Source organism: Phasianus colchicus, chromosome 25 (genome assembly GCF_987193195.1).
Source record: "Phasianus colchicus chromosome 25, bPhaCol1.hap1.1, whole genome shotgun sequence".
In the NCBI taxonomy this organism is placed as follows: domain Eukaryota; kingdom Metazoa; phylum Chordata; class Aves; order Galliformes; family Phasianidae; genus Phasianus; species Phasianus colchicus.
The window spans coordinates 5,613,412-5,634,275 of NC_143460.1; the positions used below are offsets into that span (position 1 = coordinate 5,613,412).

A 20,864-nucleotide genomic window follows, 5' to 3' on the forward strand; every position below is an offset into this window, starting at 1 on the left:
CGCTCAGCCCTCAACCAGACCCAAAGAGGCCATCTGCACTTTAAACCACACCCGGCTGCTCTGAAATGCCTGGAAGCGCTCGGCTCCAAGGACGGAGGGACGGACCGATGGCTGGTTTTGTGCTGCCCGCTGCCAACACGGCAAACTACCCAACAGCTCCTTTCTTCCCCATTTTCTGACTTGAAATGGAGTCTGCATTGGCTCTGCTGACACTCCGCTCTGATGCAGCACAGCTCACTGCATCCGCTGCGGAACGCCAGCTAACCAAGGTGCCCCAGCTCTCCCCAGGGCTGCGGTCAGGCACTGAGCGCACTGATCCTCCACGTGCACCGCTGCAGCCATCCGTCTCCTGCTGGGTTTCCCCAGGATGGCACCGTTAACGTGATGTCCTTCCCACTGAAAGCTGAGAGACACAGATCTCAAACAAAATTCAGTTCAACAAGAAAAACGTTAAGGTAGAAGCCAGAGCCACACCCAGAGGGAAGACCAGGGCACAGGGCTGTGTGCTCACACACCAGAGGATGCACAGGGAAGGGAAAGATACCACAAATCAACTGCATGGAAACTTCTGATCAGAACTTACACCTCATCAGATAACAGCGAATCCAGACAAAGCCACACAAGATCCAGTCCCACGGGTTCTGCTCCTCGCAGAGCTGTTTGTACAGAAGCACTGAGGGCTCACACTGCTGGAGCAGCACTGCAGGGCTGCCAGCTCTGCCTGCTCTCGTTCACAGCACTGCAGCGCTCAGTTATTTCCCCACAGGCACTGAACACGCTGTGCCATCTTTGTCAAGGAGTTAATTTGTCACCCCCTCCTGGTAAAAACCTGGAAAGCTGCACTCTAAATCAGACCAGCACGATACATGATTACTCCTTGGAGGTCTTTAGATACAACTCAAAGCATCATTCCACAAAGGAACAGCAATACCTTTCTTAAGAAAGGAACCTCTATAATGGGTCAGCCTTTTCCTTTTAAGCAGATGCATCCATTACAGGACTCCCTTTCTGTTCAGATGACTCTCAGGCAGCACACATGGAAGGTTTCCTAGGGAGAAATATATCTGAAAAAGTGACTTTGGGAAACGAGTGCCATTTCCTTTTATGTCTGTTTTACAAGAAGAATACTGATGTACATTTCAATAGTTTTATTTTCATCTTCCCCAAGGGGGAACCAAAGGCAGAGAGGTGTTGTGTGATACATCACGCCGTTCTTACGGGTAAATCAATTTGCAAACGTTATTTTACCACCCTATAAAAATACACACAAGAGTGTGAAGGAAGCAAAGTAGTTCAGAGTGGCTGTCATGGAGCACAGCTGTTAAATACAATCGGTTTTCTTCCCCCTGAAATGGTGGCTCTTTGTGCTCCACAAATCCGACGCCTTCAGCAGCCACATGGCACAGGAACAGAACAGTGGTAGCTCCCCTCAGCATGTGCACACCAAAGCATTGGTACAGAACTGCTCCCGTGGGACCAGGCAGTAAATGTGAGCAACAAAGCCCCATCCACAACAGGAAAGAAGATATGCTCTGGTTTATTGTCTCAGCTTCCCATCCAGACTCCTGCAAACAGGTTCTATACCATTCAGGCATCTCTGATAAGAGTCCATGGTTCTATAAAAAGAAGTCACACTGTGAGATGGAGATATTTACCCTGTGTGTGTTACACGAAGAGGAACAACCTTCCAAATTTCTTGAGATACGTCCAAGCAATCTGTGAGTGACCCAATTCCTTCCTCAGAGGGCTGTGCTGTGTGGAACTCAGTTAAGTGCCTCTTCACAGGCAGAGACAGTTTGCTTTTAAAAATATTAAGGACACATTTTTCTTTTTTTTTTCTTTTTTTTTTTTTTTAAAGAACTTCCTGGAAAGTTACTGTGGAAAATGAAAGTGCTCCCATGGTGAGACCAATGTGCAAAGCTCAACAGACTTCTGTCTTTGCTGCTTTCTGAGTATTCCTTCCCTTAGCAGATTTGTTAAGATGAGGCTCAATACGTCGCCACGAGGCCATCATCCACCTGTAACAAGCAGGTGGGCACCAGAGAATGTTTTATGTTTAATCATAAAACATGGAATAAGCCAAGAAACATGGTTCAGATATGATCAGTGTGCTCTCCTGGGTGGGTTTATATGCCAATGGCCTGCAGCACTCGCTTTTCATTCTCATTGAGATGGTCTGAAAACATGGCATAGCAGGGCTGCTGTGCAAACTGACACAGGAAGTCAGTGAGATACGCCTGCAAGGGAGACAGAAAGCAGCAGTCAGCATCACCTCCTGGGAAATCCTGCTTCTATCCTGCATCACGACATAAACGAGAGCAGGCACCAAATAACACACAGGGACTGCAGGGAGGAGCGATGCAGCAGGAGGGGGCACAGAGGGGAAAGGCTCAGGGGGAGCTCAGAAGGAGGAACAAAGTATGGCACAGGGCAGTGACAGGGAATTACGTGAGCTCCAATCTCCACCCTGCTTCTGATTTCTGCAAAAAGCTGTGAAGCTCATAGACAGCAGTCTCACCTCCTCTGTTTGAGAAAGATCTGTTCATTCACAAGTTATAGATACAGTAAGGAAAAACAGCTCCAGGCATCATTTGATTAAAATGAAAAAACCTCATTCCAGAGCATCACCTGGAGATCTATTTGGTAAAGAGGGTCCTTTAATGCATCTGGGTCATCCTCTTCATCATCCTCATAGTAATCCTCATCTGTCAGAGGCAAGGCAGCACGTTTTAACAATAAACAGAGCAAAACATCTCAGGGAGTGTTCTATTGGACTCTTGTTGAAACACAACAACCCACACGTAGCTTCAGTGCTGCTGTGCAAGCAGTTCTGTACCCAGCATGTCTGCTCCTGAACTTCTGTGGTTAGAAACAAAACTGCACTCTGGTACATGAAGGGTCAAAGTGGGAGTCCCAGGGAACACAGGGCTGAGATGAGCATACATGGGATACTGGGTGAGCGAGTCTGTAATGTGCACTATTATCTCAGCCCTGATCTTATGTCAGGGTGTCACGCTTCCAGTTCTGTGCTAAGCAAGCAGTCTCCTTCACCATGTTAGCCTGTAAGGTTCTCTTTCCTAAGACTGTATGCAAACTGGAGAGGAAAGGAGGAATATTATACGTGCTCTATTTTCTTTTTGCAGCACTTCTTTTTCAAGACCACTCCACAAGCAAGTTCACCCACTGCTATGACACTGCCATTCCCAGGTCACACCTACACCTCTGACACCAACTCTCCCTTAGGAGGAACACCTGCCTGTACCTCACAGCAGCACAAAGCCTGCAGAGCATTCAGACTCTCCTGTTTGAAACAAAACCCCACTGTGACACTTCCTTCCCTCTGCCTCTCATCTCTGTTGCACTGCTGTCAAGCAAAGAAAACTCAGACTAGAATGTCGCCCACTGTTTTATCTCCAAGTAAGCACTAAAAAGCTGTGACTTACCATACTTGTTTGTGGAAAGAATATCTGATAAGAACTGTCCTGCTAAGCCTTCATCTTCATCCTCATCCTCTTCCTGGTCCTCCCACATATCGTTTGAATCATCTGTTCAGAAAACAAACATTTCCAGACATAAACAACACCCAAGATGTCCAACCTGCCAGTGGTATGTAGAGGCTGAACAGTTGTTGTGCAGAAAGCCCTGCTCTGCAGGGGCAAAGGGAGACACCTGCAGCCATCACTGTCCCCCAGGAGAAAGAAACCACACACCAAAGCAAAGGTAATTCTCCTGGTGCACAGACAGATCCTGACTTCCAGATACAACTCCACGTGTAAGATTAACATTTCCCGATAATTTCCAGGTATAAGAATACACCACAGTGACTCATCCTCTCAATTACTATTTAAACCTTTGTTTAACTACATACACTGGTTCATTGCAGGGGAGTCTAGACTGAACTACGTGCCATTTAAGTATCCCTTCCAACTCCAAAGATTCTATGGTTCTAATTACAGGTGTAATAGTTATTACTGTCAGTTTCTTATTACTATAAATGCTTCTGAAGAGATTACAGAGTAGATTTGAGCCATTAAAGAGGAAAATCAATCCCAGTGTTTCACCTTGGCTCCAGTCTGCAGTGGTCTGTCGAGATGCGTTTGCTTCCATTGCATTCGAGAGCTCGTTTATTATTAATTTTAAGATTTTTACTAACAAAGGAATGTTTGTCCAGCGTTCAGGATCTGTAAGAGAAGAGAAAGATACATTCATGCTGCTCTTCATGAAAAGTTGTTTGTCCCTAATTACAGATGGAAAGATCCTATCAAATTAAGAACTGGGAGCACTAATTTAGGTGCTCAAAAGTTAGCAATTTACCACTGGACCAGGCAATATCTGAGCTGGTACGTGTGTACCAACACGTCACATACATGATGCATGGATTCCCTGCACTTTTTCTGGGTAATACCTCCCACAGCTTTGCATCATCTGGTATGTGAGACCTTTCATAGCATCCACTAACAGAAAAAAAGCCAAGGCAGCAAAATCATGACTTACTTTTGGCTGATTTTGATCGTGTCCGTATTCCCTCATCCATATTAAATATTTCTTCTCCCTTTACCCTGATGTCCTGAAGCCGTTTGTCATCTGTGTTGATGCCGTACTGCAGGAGTTTGCACAGAGCTACTGAGCTGGGGAGCAGAGATTGGGACAATTAGGGATGGGGATTCCCCTGCACCACCCAGCTCACCCAGCAGGATGGACGTGGGGAACGTCCCCAAGCAGCCATCAGGTGCCCCTTCTGATCCACTGCCACCAAGAACAAGCACTACAGCGCTCTCCAGTTTCTCCTGTTTTACATTAAGATGTGAAACAGCCACTTCTTCAACCCACCATCCACGGGGACGGGGACTGAGGAACACAGAAGGGTTATCTGGTGTAAGTTACTCAGTTTACTCAGTGTGAGCTATTTGTTTTCCATTTAGTAACTTCCATTTCCCCAGGTCTGAACAGCAGGCTCTTCTGCAAAGGCATTCCTTCCCTTCATTACTCAGAAAACATCCAGCAATTCCTAATGCATCGTGAGCTCCTTTGCTGTAAATAACCCCAAATGGGGGCCTAGAACAGAGCACAGCACCACCAAATGACCTGCATACAAACCACTCTAATGCAGGATAATACAGAGACAGAGCTGTACAACAGACTTCACAATTCTCTCTCTGTCAGCTGCAGTGCTGGCTGCTCCCATGGCCTCAGAGCACCCTGCAGAGAGCTCTCAGCTCACCCAAAATGGGAGGAATCACTGCCGAGCAACACAACAGAGCAAGCATGACTGCCAACACTGCTGAGTGTCCATCTGACTGCCTCCATCATTCTGACATTTATCTCTTAAACATGCTTCTTCTCATTTACTTCACTGACTCGTTAAATCAATGAGAAATCATCAAATTCTCTTAGGAAACCTTCTACAGTGCCCCAGTCTTCTACTGCAGCTTTTAATGAGAATTTCACATCCAGAAACAATGCTCATCCTGCTCACATAACTGTAATGTCACAACCAGTCCCGTGCTCACCCCCTTCCCACCTGGGTGCCCCTGTTCCAGCACAGAACACCGGGCAGCAATAGGAGCACTCAGAGGAACATCAGGGACTGCTCCAATTACCACAGCTCTCCTGAGCTGAACTGACAGCACAGGAAAATAATTCATTTTGCCCAATGCAGGCATAGCACTACAAGTGTGAACCAGCCCCCCCTTCCCTCACACATAGCATGCTTAATTGCAAGAGGATGATCAGCCAGCTGCCATTAAGGCACGGGTGCAGCAGAACATCCTACCTGACTTTGCCTTCATACTGCCCATAGAACAGGTGCTGTCTGCTCATCCATTCAGCCATCACAAACTCCAGGGCAGGCTTGCCTGTTGGTCCAGGGAGGCTGCACAGGAACTCAAGGAGTGGTTCCAGTTGTGAGTGAACCAAATGAGCAAACACCATAATCAAGGACTGCCAGGGAAAAAAAGGAAACATGAGCTGTACATTATTTAGTAGCTGAAAATGTTTTATCAAATATTCAAGAAATGGAGTGCCCTGTAGGAATGGAGATGGTGCTTACCGACCCCAAGAGGAAAAGAAAGTAAAACCATCTGCAAGATACAGTGTGCTACAAAAGCAGGAAAGGATACTGCTACCATCAGAAGCAATATTTAACCCACAAAAAATAGGTCAGGAATCCATCTACTCACACCCATGCCTCAAATCAGCAAATCTTCCTAATGCAGAGATTAAAAAACTATTAAAAAAAAAAAAAAAAAGAAAGGAAAGGCTTCTGATCACCAAAAACATCACACGGCAAAGGCAGGTCGTGCAGGTACCCATGTCTGCTCACTGGTCTGATGCTGTACACACAGCCCTGTGCACAAAGAGCTCAGAATGCTCACCATGCTAAGGCACAGAAGTTGCTTGTCCACAGCCATATTCTCCACCCCAGGGGTATTCCATCACCAGCATGCCTGCCAGCCATCACACCATAATGCAGCAGCACTCCTCCTGCTCTGAATTTTAAACTGCAAGCTTTACGAAGGTATTTACAAGACACAGATTTACAGTTCTGCCCTACAGACTAGGACCAAACATCAGCCCCTAAGCTGAGGGCATCTCCAGTGGCTTCTTCAGGGGAAAGCTGTCCTACTGCAGAGACTCATCTCAAGCTAAGACAGAGAAGAAATTCAACATCACTGGGCACTTGTTCTCTTCCACAGCTGCAGGGGCTTCACGTGACTAGTTCAGATTTAAGCTTCTGCATCTTTTAAATCCCGAAATAGCCAAAGCAACAGCCATTTTGCATAGCTATGAATGAACAGTGTTTCCAAGGGGGAAAAACTAAAAAAAATCAAGACCTGAAGATGAACTCTGCGCTGATATTTGAGTGGCCCTCATGACATGACACATGACATGTGTACTAGTTTGAAAAAACGCACCATTACAAATCAGAGATACCCAAAATAAAAGGGTCAGAACAGATGAGTCTCAGCCAGGTTCTTCACCAAGGGCAGAGGTGGGTCCTGGCAGCACAGTGCCTTCCCACAGCTGCTGCTCAGGAAGCAGGGCAGGCATCAGCAGATGCTGAACTTTAAGGGCACATACAAGAAAGAGAATTAACACTACTGGGATAAAATTATTCTACAAACCATGCCACTAAAAGGAGACCAAGGCCAGAGGAGACTGTGATACTCTCATCTGACCTCTGTCCTGATGCAGGCCATCCACACACCCCATCTCCTAAAGCTCACCTGGTCTCAGCTCCAAGCTGTTCACACAGACACACTCAAAAGCATGCCCTTGCCACAACACCCCTATCGAAGGTGCTTTCCGAAGGTTCAGTCCTTGCAAGTAAAAGGTCATGAGACTATTTAAGGTGCATTAAAGCTTACCCAACAAGAGCCTGGCTTACCTGGTAATCCAGAAAACACTGGATGAACAGAGCAGGCCATTTCCTGACTACTTCACAGGGTGTGCAGAACCTCCGAGTGCACAACCCATAAACAATCAGGCACGCACTTTTATTTTTATTTTTAATCTGACAGTTTCCTTTCCCAACACTTCTTCTCACCCTCCTGGGCTGCTCACCTGCATTACACTGAGTGTCTCTGCTTGTTGCATTTTGCTCAGGATGGCTCTCAGAATCTGGTCCAAGTTCTCTCCCAGCTCACTCCCTGCTTTGGAAATTAAAGTGGAGACCAGCCTGCCCACAAAGGCAGCAGTGAACTCCGAGGTCCTTGGATCCAGAAGCTGGCTGACCACCTGCATCACGTACCACAACCCATTGTGGCCTTGCTCATCATGCCACTGTGCAATCTGCTCCAAAGCCACTGAGACGTACGCACGGAGACACTCACCACCATTCTGTAAGAGAAAGACACTCTGTTAGCATTTCCCTTTCCAAAGCCATCATCAGGTAACAGCACAACCGCTAACAAGCACAGCTCAGACCAGCACTACTCCTGTGAGCTGAATCCTTGCTCTCCCTCCATTCAGTATGTGAACCAACCAAAAGAAGTTTATCTTCCCCTTCCCACTTAAATGTGCACATGAGAAAACGCCAAGCAGCAAGATGCAGGAGGTTCTGCTTCCTCGTGCCTGAGGGCATTCCTTGCAGACAGCCTCTGTCATTCCTAGATGTCATGAGTATTATTAAGGGGGAAGAAAAGCAGTGAGGTTTTATGTGCTCCACAGCACTAACAGGAAAAAAAAAAAAAACAGGTCAAGGCTGCCAGTCTATTTTCTCTGATCCTCCAAATTACAGAATGATCTCAGCAGAAATCATTGCAGGTCCCTGAACAGCAATGCTTTAATGACAGACTGGAGGCAGTAGAGCCTCCCGAGGAGCTGATGATACAGCTACTGGCAAGCAAAGCCTGGGCTCCCCTCAAAGGCTTTGCCAACTGTCCCATTTGGTCACTTCTCTCAAACTCTCCTGTCCCTGCAGCTCTTACCACTCCCTACAGTGTTACCTGCATGGTAGCATTGTCATCTGTGTTCAGGCTGCACTGAGCCACTGCAGGGAATGCTTGGCAGATCAGGAGCTGGGACAGAGGAGGTTTGGTGTTCCTCACAACTGTGGTTAATATATCAATAGAAGTCTGAAAGGAAACCACAAACAAACGCACTGTTACAACAGCAGCCACCCTACACAAAGGCAGCACTGCAAGCACTACAGTCATGAACAGGAGAGATGTGACCCAGTACTACCATCACATCTTGATGTTACGCACAGCAATACTTCATTTATTTTAAAAGTCATGCATCCTGAGCCACTGTAATTGCCATGGACACACGGTGCTGTGCTCTGTGAAGTTCCCAATGCAGTTCAAACATTAAGAGTGGTGTAAAACCACTCAATGTGGCAAACAGCTCCACAGGGATGTACATTATCCTGACAGTGATCAGTGCAACCAGAGAATTGTTCTGGCTGACTCGTTCCAGTTTATCTTGATCTATATTTATTTTAATCACCTACTAGTGATTGTTACAGCAATACCGATCAATATACAGATTATAAACCTTTTTATTAAGACATTTATGGGCCTAATTTCATGCAATCATTCTATGGAGTCAATGCTCAACCTCTTCTAAGTGGACTTTTTAGAGAAACAACAAATGTGTTCAGTTTATCTCCAGCAATTTATACATGCGAATACAAATCAGGAAAAAACTCAGAAAAAAACACAAGGAATAGTTATATATTCTGCTGGAGAATACAACACTGTCACTGGTGAAACTTGATTATGTCACAGCAGAACAGCTGGGGATATACTGCAGGGAGTGGAGGAAGACCACAGAGCACATCACTTTTGGAAACATTTCCCCCCACCTGCATTTTGCCTTCTCTCCATAAAGACCAATCTAACAAACACTGAAGTCACTGTTCAGAAGCATTTTAAAGCCATTTTCCTACTCATTGCAGAGCAGCCATCCTAAAAGATGGTAAAGAACAGGGAATCGGCCCCAGCTCAGACCAGGAACCACCACAGCACTTACTGCACAAAGCCCTGCTGGGATCTTGTCAGCAGGGGCCTGCATGATGCTGACAAGAGTTGGTATTAGCCTCATCTGCATTGGACCCTGGCAGGCTTCTATCTGAGCTAGCTCCTTAAAGATATCTTGGGCAAGAGATGCAACAACTGGATCTGGAGAGAGAAAGCACCATTTACTAAAACATACTAACAAACATCTCAATTTTTGCTACCACTATTTCAAACTGGCAAAGCAGTACTTTCCCTTCTAGTTTTACAGTACGAATCAACGTTCATTCAATCCTGATTTATTACATGTTAGCACAGTCATAATCCTGATCAGGATCCATTAGCAAAACCAACCGTGCTTGACAACATGACCTGAACACACACCATTGCTGTACTTCAGAAAGATGGCGATGGTGAAGGGGCAGATCTTGTTCTCCACACTTGCTGTAAACGCTGGGTCCACCGTGCAGACAATGCACAGCGTCTCCATCACCAGGTTGAGCACCTCTGAGCTGAACTGCGTTGCCAAATGGATCAGACCATCAAGGATGCTGGGAAGGAAAGGCTGCAACACATGGGTGCTCTCAGAGATCTTCAGCTGGTCACAGTAGCTAGACATGATACAAAAATGCACACAGAAGGTACTGAAGTGTTTTATATTTGTATCACTGGATTATACATAAATGGACATTTCATCCCGCCTGCTCTTCTGTAAGTTGACTCCTCTAGCACTTCTCCCCATCAGCACACTTCTTCCTTGATCTCTCAACTTTATTATTGCCCTGATCTGTCCCACAAGGACACATTCTGTTAGAGTCATACTTCTGTCTGCACAGCACTAACCATGGTTTCATTTCCATGCTTGTCACCACCATCTATTTCTGCTTCTATTTGGGACTGTATCTATTATAACATTGTACTGTACATAACCTTGAACCTCAACTTCTTATTCCTCATCAGAGTTACTGCTTTGAACTTGCTCACTTGAACTTCTTACACTGATACTTAATTCATTCCATGCCATTACTTCCACAGTCTGTACAGAAATATTATATTTTAATGTACAAGCTTTAAAAATGTAATTTCTAATACAGATCCCTGAGGCTTGGAGTATCTTTGCTTACCCCCAGATAGCTCTGACTGCAGAGATTCGGACAGAAGGCGGCTGGGTTTCATGCAGACCACTGACTGTGGCTTGCAGGAACTGCTGGATGAGCTCTGGGGACATGGCCACTGTGAAACGGCTGGCGGCCCAGAGGGCCCGGCCCAGGAGAAAAGGGGACACTAAAACAAAGCATGAAAACAGAGTGAATTTCATGAATTTAAAGTCAGAGCTGCTTCCATCCATCACCCAAAGTTTTGCCATCCCAGCGGGAAAGTCGTTAAATTATAAACAATTTCTCAAGGTTTAATTATTTGCAAGGACTTTAAAGTCAACTTCTCTGACCTCCCTGCATGCTGATGTACCACAATACAGAAAGCAGAAGCACACAGAGCTCCCAGTAACAGGATCCTCCTCACCATTAGTACTATTTGGGTTGATCTGCTGTGACCAGCATCAGCCTCAGCTTAAAGAAAACGGGACGCTGGCACTGCACAACAGCACATGCACACCAGACACCTGCACCTGTAAGAAGTTTTCAAACCCTGGCACTCAGCAGCATGTTGACCAATGGCCAGGGCTGGCTTACCTGAAAGGTTGAGGTCTGCAAGAACAACGTTGGTCAGGAAGCCATGCATGTCAAAATGTATTCGGCCGTTCTTCACGCTGTCTGTAATAATGGACTTCACAGAGCCCAGGGCCAGCATACAAGCTTCGTGTATTTTCCACCTGTAGAAGAATCCAGATGCTTTTAGGCTTTTCTGCCCACCACCACCCCAATAAATAAATCAAGAATTTGAAGGAAAACCATTCAGATCTTTTTCTCTAAGCTGACACAATTACCTACTTGATCCCAAAGCAGAAACAAGCGAACATTCACAAAAATCTGCAATGTGGGGACTCGGAATCTCAGCCAGGACAGGCAGCATTCTCAATCCCTTTTCACATTTTGGGTTAAAAGAAATTCTGCTGCTTGTACCACTTTTCCCCCTCCAGAAGGAAGGAAGAAAGGAAGGAAGAAAGGAAGGAAGAAAGGAAGGAAGAAAGGAAGGAAGAAAGGAAGGAAGAAAGGAAGGAAGAAAGGAAGGAAGAAAGGAAGGAAGAAAGGAAGGAAGAAAGGAAGGAAGAAAGGAAGGAAGAAAGGAAGGAAGAAAGACTTTGTTCTGAAGGATTAAAGGACTGGTTCTGCAGTCTCCAACTGTATCTCAGCTGATTATTCTATGTGCAGAAGCACTGAGGGAGATGCCTGAAATTCTGAGCCCACTTAACTGAGCAGAAAGAGAAGGTTCTGCCAATGTCTCTTTGGATCCAACAAACAACGCTTTACTACGACATGCTTTAAGGAACTGTCAGTCAAGGGAGGAAGGAGTCTGGGACAGACACCTGGGGAAGAGTTTCCACAGGAAGGTTTCTGCATCTGGCTTGAGAAATACCCTACTCCCTTTTTCTTCTCCTAATCAATTCTCAGATGTCATCCTTGCCCATCAGCAGCCACAAAAACTTGACTGACTTGTATTGCCCTCAGTACTACAGAACCCATTGCTGCAGCTCCTTGCTGTCCCATCTCCTCACCAGTGCTCAGCACCACTGTTCTTGGCCTGCTCAGCTTCCTGTAAGTGCCTCGTAGCTGCTGCAGCCAAAGCACTTGCACTCTCATTCTGGAAATCAGCAGCCACAGCCTGTGCAGAGGGAAATAATCATGTTTAGTTAAAGACTTTAAAAGGTGGGCTTTACTCCAAACGCTCAAAATGAAGCTAAATGTATTGTTCTCATTCTTTGGTTGCTTCTAAACATGGAATATTTTTCATACCAGCAACAGATCTTGAGCAGCAATCCTCACTGTATAGGAAAAAGTATCATCATCCTCATCCTCCACAAACTGCTGGGGATTTGCAGTCCAAACCTTTATCTGAAACAGAAAGGAGACAAGAAGGAAAGGGAGGATAACAATGATGATTTTTACATGCTGTTGCAGTAATATTTGAAAAGAAGAGGCCCTCTCTGTCCTGAGCCCATCTTGCTCCTCTGCCCCTCATTTGAAATCAGTTTCACAAACTCATGACAGAGCTGAAATCAATGCTACGCAACTTTATTTATAGAAGAGGAATGGGAGAAGCAGATGAAGCTTTAACAGCATCTGCTGTTACCCATTCCAGTTTGGTAATCTTCATTTTCACAACACATTCCTTCACTGTTGCATACATGGTGCTATTGATAGGAACACTTGGATGCCATGATAAATTGATGGAACAGCACAGAACCATAAGGGTTGGAAACGACCTTTAAGATCATCTAGCCCAATCACCCACCTACCAGCAAAACTGTCCTCTAAACCACATCCCTAAGTAACTATGTTAGCTTACAGCAGCTTCCATGCACTGAAACACTTCCTAGGACATTAATTGGTTTAAATCTCTTATCTCATTTACTTCCTACACAAGACAAACTTGCTCACCTGCTCCTCTGTGATCTGCATGTAAAGAAGGATGTAGTAGATCAGCTCTGGCAAAGCCTTCTTCACTGTGCTCTTAAATTTGTTGTTTTCCAACAAGGCATGAACAAACTCAAATATGCTGAACACCAGATTTTCAAATCCCAACACTTCACCTGAACAAAGAAATGAAAAAAAGGACCATGATTCCAAATGCTAACATACACAGAAGTATAAATGGGTGTAAAATATAATTACAGACTTCTAGGCTGTCTGATGGGATAATGGCTGTTCTTGCTCCTGGACCAGCAAGGGCAGCAGCAGCGCTGGGAGGACTCTGATTTGATCACCTTCTGCTCTCTTCCCATATCACTGCACACCCCTCACTAAAATTTATCAAGCCCAAAATAAAACCTGTTTGGTTTTCTTTTGTCCCATCAGTTTTACCTCAAAACTGCTGCAAAACTCACTCCTTGAGTCGTTAGAAACCTTAAGTTATGCAGCTTCACTGATCACAGCCACATGAAACTTAGAACAGCGTCCATCACTTCTTCCCAACACTGTAAATGTACATTAAGCATGAACTCCCGAGGTGTTTCTGCAACTGTTTTGACAACAGCAATATTTAGGTAAGTCCATTCCTCTCCAAAAGAGGACTCAGAAGTGCAGTACAACAAGTTCTCACCATCAGAATCCACAGGATCCTCCACCTCTTCTGTATAATTTACTTCTGTTCTCACATAAGTAGATGAAGTTAAGTGAACATGTATGTTTCTAAGACGCATCTAACATGAATTAAAAAAACTAATAATGACTATGCTTTCTTTCTTAGGAACATGGGTTACACACAGTGATGTGTTTCGAACAGAAGATCAACCCTGGGAACTCCTGCCCAGCTGCAGAAACCACTTCTCCATCACCTGACAGCAACCCTGGACAACTCCATTCGCACACACCAAATCCTCCATGGAAACCCAAAGTTTCACCCACACTAAAGCTATGCCACAATGGAACCACTCAGACTCAGCCTACCCAGGGCACAAGGAGCTCATCTACACCTCAGTGCTCCCAAAGGTGAGGAGCCACAGCAGCACAAAGTTAACCTGGAGCGGATGTGGAAGATCTGGCTTGTCAGTTTGCATGTACCATGAAAACTACCAGCAGAACTTTAACATTGCAGATTGCCCAGCAAAGTAATGACTAACTGATAACATTTAAAAGGCAAATTCAGCTTCAGCAGCAAACGTAACCAGTCATTACTGCTGCAGCAAGGGATAAAGTAGGTTCTCCTCTGAAGTCTTTACATCACTACCTGGCACTGTTTGAAGAAGGCAATTTTCACTGAAGAGCACCAGAGAGAATGCAGAGGTTGGCCACAGTTCTGCAGCCAGCACAGTGTGGGTGCTCCCATGGTTTACTGTAACTGACTCAGGCCAAAGGAACTTCATGGAGCCCAACTGGAATACCCACAGAATCTCTACAACAAATTCCTGCATTGCTGGTCATGGTCTCACACTCTTCAGCCATGTTCAAGTCCTTATTAGGTACAAGATAGTTTGTCTTGTTCTACTCCAGTTAAAAGCATTCACTGCAAAGGATATAAGGCAGCACTTTCTGTAAGGGTGTTCCACACAATGGGCAGGATCTGCTGCATTGAGGACACCATGTGCTTCGGGTAGTTCTTCACCAGTGCTGTCACAGCCTGGAAGGACAAAGAGCAGCGATCAGGAGGGAAACCAGGGAACACCACCAAAACCCAGCTCATGGGCTGCACTTCCATTACCAATGGAAATAATCCCAAGTGTCCTCAAGAGATAGGGAAGAAAAAAGGCATCTTTCTGCTGTTTATTTCTCAGTACTTTGCTGAGGGGGAAAAAAAAAAAAAAAAAAAAAAAGGATGGGATCTTGCAGCTGGTTGAAAATATATTACCAAAAATGTCTCCATGCTTTCTCCCATTGCCCCTGCACTTCAGGAGTTCCAGCAATCATCTTATCTGCAGAGCGGGCCTAATAATCCCTTGAGTTTTCTCATTTCTGCACTACAATGACTACAAAATGCACTTTCCTGGAAGGAAAGGCAATTTATAGGTCTTACACCTGAATTCCTTTTGCCTTAGAAAATTGCTATCATTAGTTTAGAAGCCGTAAGTGACAAACCACTGGTTGCCCCGAGCACCCAGCCAGAACACTGCTCCCCTCACACAGAGCTGCCACCATCCATCAATGGCTCCTACTGCTCTTACAGCACTGCATCCCTCACTGAGGAGAGGCAGCAGCAGGGGAAGCGATGGGATGCAGTAACACAGTGCTGCTGCCTTTAACAGGACCACGAAAACCAGTTCCACAACATGGAACATAACAGCTGCTCCTTTGAATACCACAACAGCATCTCCTGCACCTTCCAGCATTTAATTTCTTGGCTCAGGAGCAAAGCTAATCGTTATGAAAAACTTTATGCTTGTTTACAGTAAGTGCATTATGATTTTACTCAGGGAACACAGCTGTCCACCTTCACAGACCTACAACCCAATAATGCACCAACACATCTCCATGGAGCTCACCACACACATCTTCAGTGCAGGCACAATTCTGTATTTCAAAACTGCATGGCACTGGGAGCCAGAAAGCTTCACAACTCATAACGCAGGCAGTGTCAGGAGGAGCAACACAGCACTCGACTTTCTGTCTTTCCCAGCACACCTGGCAGTGTTTCTGTATTTGGTCATTTCCTATCAGTGTTAACCAACTTACTTTCAGGACTTCCATCTTAAATCCACTGTCTGATGTGGGTCCATCGGGTATCTGCAGGGCCTGAACAAAAGCCTCTGTGAACTGCTGCACCACAGGGAATATCAGGACTTTGGCTGCACCCTGGTTAAAAATCAGTGCAAGGAGAGGTGAGTTCCAGGTAACAGATAAAAGCAAAGGGCCACCCTGTGCTCAGCCAAACAAGTGTTCCCCCTGGCCACTGGAGGCTCCTCCAGGGATTTCCAAGCAAAGGAGTGGTCCTTATCTCCTCCCCAGGCTGACCCCCTCCCTCCAAGCTGTCCCTGCACGTCTGTTAAACTCAGTTATGGAAACCAAGCACAGCATCAAAACGTGCACATAAACCAGGGAGGTGGCCACTCTGCGAGCAGGAAATTACACACATTCAACACGTGTTGTAGGGTAGGTTAAACTCTTGCCTTTTCCAGTTCCTCCATGTTACAGATCATATGGGCACACGTGGTAAATATCTCCACTGCACGTGACCTCGTGCGAATACCATACACCTGTAAAACAACAGATAGGGAATACCAGATGTTTTTAAGAGAGATTTTTGTTCTGCTTTATTTGAATCCCTTTTATTTCATCATTGGCTTCAACATTTCAGTTGAAACATTAGCTGTCACAAATGATCACAGCACAGAGGAAACACTTTAAGCCTTACCATGGTACAGTTCAACCTTCACATCTGCTGTTTCTCTGCTCCAAGAAACATTCCCACCAATGCAACTCAGTACCCATTTAAGAGTGAAGATATACCTCAGCCATTGTGAAGATTTTGTACATCTCTGGAAGAATAACAGGAGCAACATGTGGCATCTGTGTGTCCGTCACTTCCCGTGTAAACTCTGCAAAACAGAAAAAAACAAGGGGATTTCTTAGAAGAAAACAAACCCATAAGAACAACACAGAGAACACTGGGAAATGAATTGCTTCATGCTTGCCTAGACCAGCGCTGGCTGTCCTACCCATGGCAATCCCTGAGGGACAGCAGACAAATGTCATGCTGAAAATGGCAGATATCTGAGAGCAGGGAGTTACAAAGCTCTTGTGGGGCTGCAGCCCGCAGCACAGAGCCTGACACTGCGCTTCCTCAGCTCCCAGCAGCAAGCAGCAGGCATCGTGCCCTGCAGAGCAGCAGCAGCAAGTTCTAGCTCAATTTGCAGTACAAAGGGACAGAATGCTGGGAAAGGAAAAGCCTACAGCATCTCCTCGGGCAGCCCTGCTGTGTGCACGTACCTGTCAGCACTCTCATGGCTCCATGCACCACGTTCACATCTCCACTAACCAGCATCTCCATCAGGAGGTTGAAGAGCTCAGGCCAGGCTTCGGGCCAGTCCCAGTGGGCTATTGCTGACACTGCGTAGGCAACGCTGGAGCGCACTTTGCTGATGGATTCTCTCAGCCCGCTGGGTAGGAGCTCTCTAATAGCAACTTTTGCCTGTAGAGAACCACAGCGTTTAGCACAATACATCCCCAGTCACAGGACAAGCTACTCAAAACCAAGTTGTGGCATCTGTGACCGTATCCTGATACAGCTTCAACGTCAGGTTTATAAAATGAATGCTCAGGGGACAAGTAAACCTGGCAGACTGCATTCTGTGTTTCCTTTCAGGGAAAGCTGCTGGGTGTGTTGTAATGTAGCGCTCTCCTCAGGCAAAGCCCTCAGGCAGGCACACAGCAACTGCCTTCCCCATTTCAGAGCTGCAACGAGATTGGATGCAGACATGGTTGAAGGACACCCTGGGCTCATTGATATAAATGCCAGTTCCAATGTCAGGGCCTGTGTTTGCTTTCTTTGTAAGGTTTGGGTGAAGGAGAACCAGGCACCCAGCCCCAAAGGGAAAGAAGGAAAAAGGGCAACGCTTCTGGGGCACCAGTCCTAAGACCTATTTCAGGGAACCAGTTCATATTCTTGATGGATAAAGAGCATCTTAAATCAGGAAACAAGAAGCAAAGCCTTACCCTCTCTGTGGTCTCTGGAGGTCTAAACTTTTCTGACTGAGAACACCAGTGAGTCTCCACATACTGTTTCAAAATGACGGATGCTAGCTGCATTAGAAGAGAGGTCACAAATTAGGAACAAATCTCATAACAACAGCAAGCACCACCCCCACCCGTCTGCTGAGCCCCCCCATCCCGTCACACTGCTTTTACCAAAATGCAAGTCTTTGTCAAACTGCTGAAAAAGCCACAGCAGTAAAAAGCTGAACTGATGGCCACTCCTTGCACAGTGACAGCCTACACAGCAGTGACACAAGAAGGCTGCTATTTCTCACCTCTACAAGAGCACGAGGTAGGGACCACATTGTAACCACAAAAACACAGAACCTAAACCTCCTTTTCAAGGAGGAAAATACCAACAGGAAAAGCTGTGGCAGAGAGAAGAGGACTTCTGCTGCTGGTGTCCACTGCACACAGCCAGCACCACGCTGCCCAGCAGCAGGCTGAGCAGACCCAAAAAGCACTGCTTTCAGGAAAGGAAACGTCAGCACACCTGGATATGCTGAAGGAACAAGAGAAAAACCCACAGAAACCTAAGGGAAAATGAAGGGACAAAGGAAAACCACCTCTGGCTCCCCCAGGACACAGCAGGACGCCCCACAAACTGCAGTGCTGCCCATGGGTGTGAGCTCACCTGCCGGATGGCCAGCGCTCCCTGCGGGTCCACAGTCAGCTCTGCCAAATGGACACCAAACTCTGCAACACAAAAGAAAGGTTTGTATCAGAACTTTCATTCCCACACAGAGAAAATCACCAAGATTTTTGGAGGAAGACACAATACCAATGGCATGACTCATACGTGGGAAGGGGAAGACAGTTCCAGTGCAGAGCTTCTCAAATGAATCACTGAGCATTCATTCTCCCCTGTGCTCCCTGCACAAACTTCATTTGTTGTCTCAGCTCCTCACTTCTTTCTTTCACGGGTAAAAATGTTGCAACTCAGGTTAACAAGTGCACTATGAGATGCACTGGGCTTAAACTCCCCTTAGCTGCAGCTGAACTGTTCCCCCCTGGGTCAGGGCAGGGCTGTGAGCACTGCTGGGGCTGGGGGTGACCCCGTGCATGGCAGGGAGTGGGACCAGATGGCCTCTAAGGGTTCGGGTTAGAACTGAAACCGTTCTGTGACTCCGTGAATGTAATGGTTGCACTGCCCTCGTTTTTACTGTCAGTGTTCTATCTTTAAAACACGCTTAATGACAGCCATATTTCTGGTTTCTTTATAGCACTTTAAAGCACTCCTGGTTCACGTGATCCACATTTCTTTCCCACAACAACACGGTGCTGGCAAACACAATGCTGCTCTTGCTCCTCCTCTTGGCATCTGCAAAGCGGATACAGCTCGTCCCTCCCGTGCTCCTTGACTCCCAACAGCACAAAGTAATGCAGATGAAGGGATCCCCGCAGGTCTCCAGCCCACCCTTGCATCAATGCAGCACCAGTGGGATCAAACCAGGTTGCTCAGAGTATTTTCTAGTCAGGTTTTGGCCCTTCCATTCAAGCTTGGAAACAGCAAAGCTTCTTTGGACAGCATGTTTCAAAGCCTGGCAGCCCTCATCGAGGTCAGCAGCTCCGACCCACACAGCCTGAATCTCTCCCATCCCCTCTGGTTTGGTGCCACGTGCAGCTCCATGGGAGCAGCCTGGGGAGCCTTCCCCAGGTGAAGGTGTTAAAGCACCCCACAGCAGAGCTGCGATGTGCTGGGGAGGTCAGCAGCAAAGTGCTGGGTGACCTCAGGATATCCGTAATGCAGGATAAAGTGAACGTGTAGATGACAAGGTTTGGACTCAGTGATGCCCTCAGATCCCTCCCAACTCATTTTATTGACTCCATTCCTCGTCTCCTGGATTTCCTTTACCCACAAAGCACAGTCCTGCTGTGTTCCTGCACATCCTAATCCCATACAGCACTGCCAGCCCTGTTCAGCTGCACCAGCACCATTAACTGCCCAACAGCCGTGGTGGCAACAAAACATCTCCGTGTGCTGCACCACAAATGGCCCAACGGAGCATCGCACACAGATCACAGCAGGGAACCTTCCTGTCACACCGCCTGCCTTCCCTTCGCCTCGCGTCCACTGGGAGCAATCACTGCACAACCCCTGGGCAGGCACAGCCTCGCATCTTCCTTCTCTTTACCACAAGGCTCCTCTGAGCTCAAGTTCAGGAGCAGAGAGACCTTCAGGCACCACAGAGTGGGAAAATCCGCCGAGAGGAGCGACGAAGCACCGGGAGCACTGCAGGGCCGCGCGGAGCTCCATGCACAGCACTGCAGCTGTACGGCACAGAACAGCACAGAACCCTCACGGCTGAGGAGGCCGCGCAGACCCCGCCGTGCCCACAGCACTCCGCACTGCACAGCACTGCACAGCACTGCACAGCACAGCACTGCACATCGCAGGGCAGCACAGGGCAGCACAGGGCGGTACAGTACAACACTGCACAGCACGGCGCTGCACTGCACAAGGCAGCAGAACACGACACAACGACACAACGACACAACGACACAACGACACAACGACACAACGACACAGCACAGCACTGCACAAGGCAGCAGAACACAACACAACAACACAACACAACAACACAGAACCACAACACCACAGCACAGCGCTGCCCCACGTGCAGACTCCCGCTGAGGCCCCGATCGGCCCCGAGGGCTCCGGTGCGGCGGCGGCTCCACCCCGCGGCCCTGCCGGCTGCCCGCCGCCCCCCGGCCGCACGGCCCGGCCCCGCCGCTGCGCCGCGGCTCGGCGCTCACTCACCCTCCGTCACCTCCAGCACCTTCACCTGCTCCTCGGCGGCGGCGCGCACCGCCTGCACCGGGCACAGGATCCCCGTCAGCGTCTCCACCAGCGCCTCCTTCAGGCCCTGCGCCACCGGCCCCGGCCCGCCGCCCCCCGGCCCCCCCGCCGCCGCCGCCGCTCCCGCCATCGCCCCTCGCGCTCCGCTCCGCCGCCGCCGCCGCCGCCGCCGCCGCCGCGCGGGATACGGGGCCGCCGCGCGCCAAACGCACGCACGCACGCGCGCCGCGTCGGGACGTCGCCGCGCGCGGCGCCCCCCGGCGGCGGGGAGGACGAACGGCGGCCGGGCCGCCCCGAGCGCGC

At 47.6% G+C, this 20,864-nt stretch overlaps 1 protein-coding gene across 1 annotated transcript; it reads right to left on the reverse strand.

The window, feature by feature from the left end:
- Positions 1–1,133: 1,133 nt before the first annotated feature.
- IPO9 (importin 9) lies at positions 1,134–20,691 on the reverse strand. The gene is made up of 24 exons (XM_031608541.2): positions 20,523–20,691; positions 18,396–18,457; positions 17,723–17,809; positions 16,997–17,198; positions 16,517–16,605; positions 16,177–16,263; positions 15,743–15,862; positions 14,593–14,693; positions 13,677–13,735; positions 13,016–13,167; positions 12,371–12,469; positions 12,133–12,239; positions 11,150–11,289; positions 10,583–10,742; positions 9,843–10,069; positions 9,475–9,623; positions 8,448–8,576; positions 7,564–7,839; positions 5,774–5,940; positions 4,495–4,628; positions 4,062–4,181; positions 3,444–3,545; positions 2,629–2,705; positions 1,134–2,237 (listed from the first exon to the last, which is right to left on the reverse strand). The coding sequence occupies exons 1-24, from the start codon at positions 20,689–20,691 to the stop codon at positions 2,127–2,129; spliced, it is 3,126 nt and encodes a 1,041-aa protein (XP_031464401.2). The 3' UTR covers positions 1,134–2,126.
- Positions 20,692–20,864: the final 173 nt, after the last annotated feature.

What these genes read in the sequence shown, in the direction of transcription:
- IPO9 (XM_031608541.2), bottom strand. Translation starts at nt 20,691, where the DNA reads ATGGCGGGAGCGGCGGCGGCGGCGGGGGGGCCGGGGGGCGGCGGGCCG. An exon ending in CAGTATGAAGGCAAAGTCAG is followed by an intron (nt 4,629 to 5,773) that starts GTAGGATGTTCT and finishes TCTGCTCCCCAG; the next exon opens with CTCAGTAGCTCTGTGCAAAC. An exon ending in TCTTTCCACAAACAAGTATG is followed by an intron (nt 2,706 to 3,443) that starts GTAAGTCACAGC and finishes TGCCTCTGACAG; the next exon opens with ATGAGGATTACTATGAGGAT.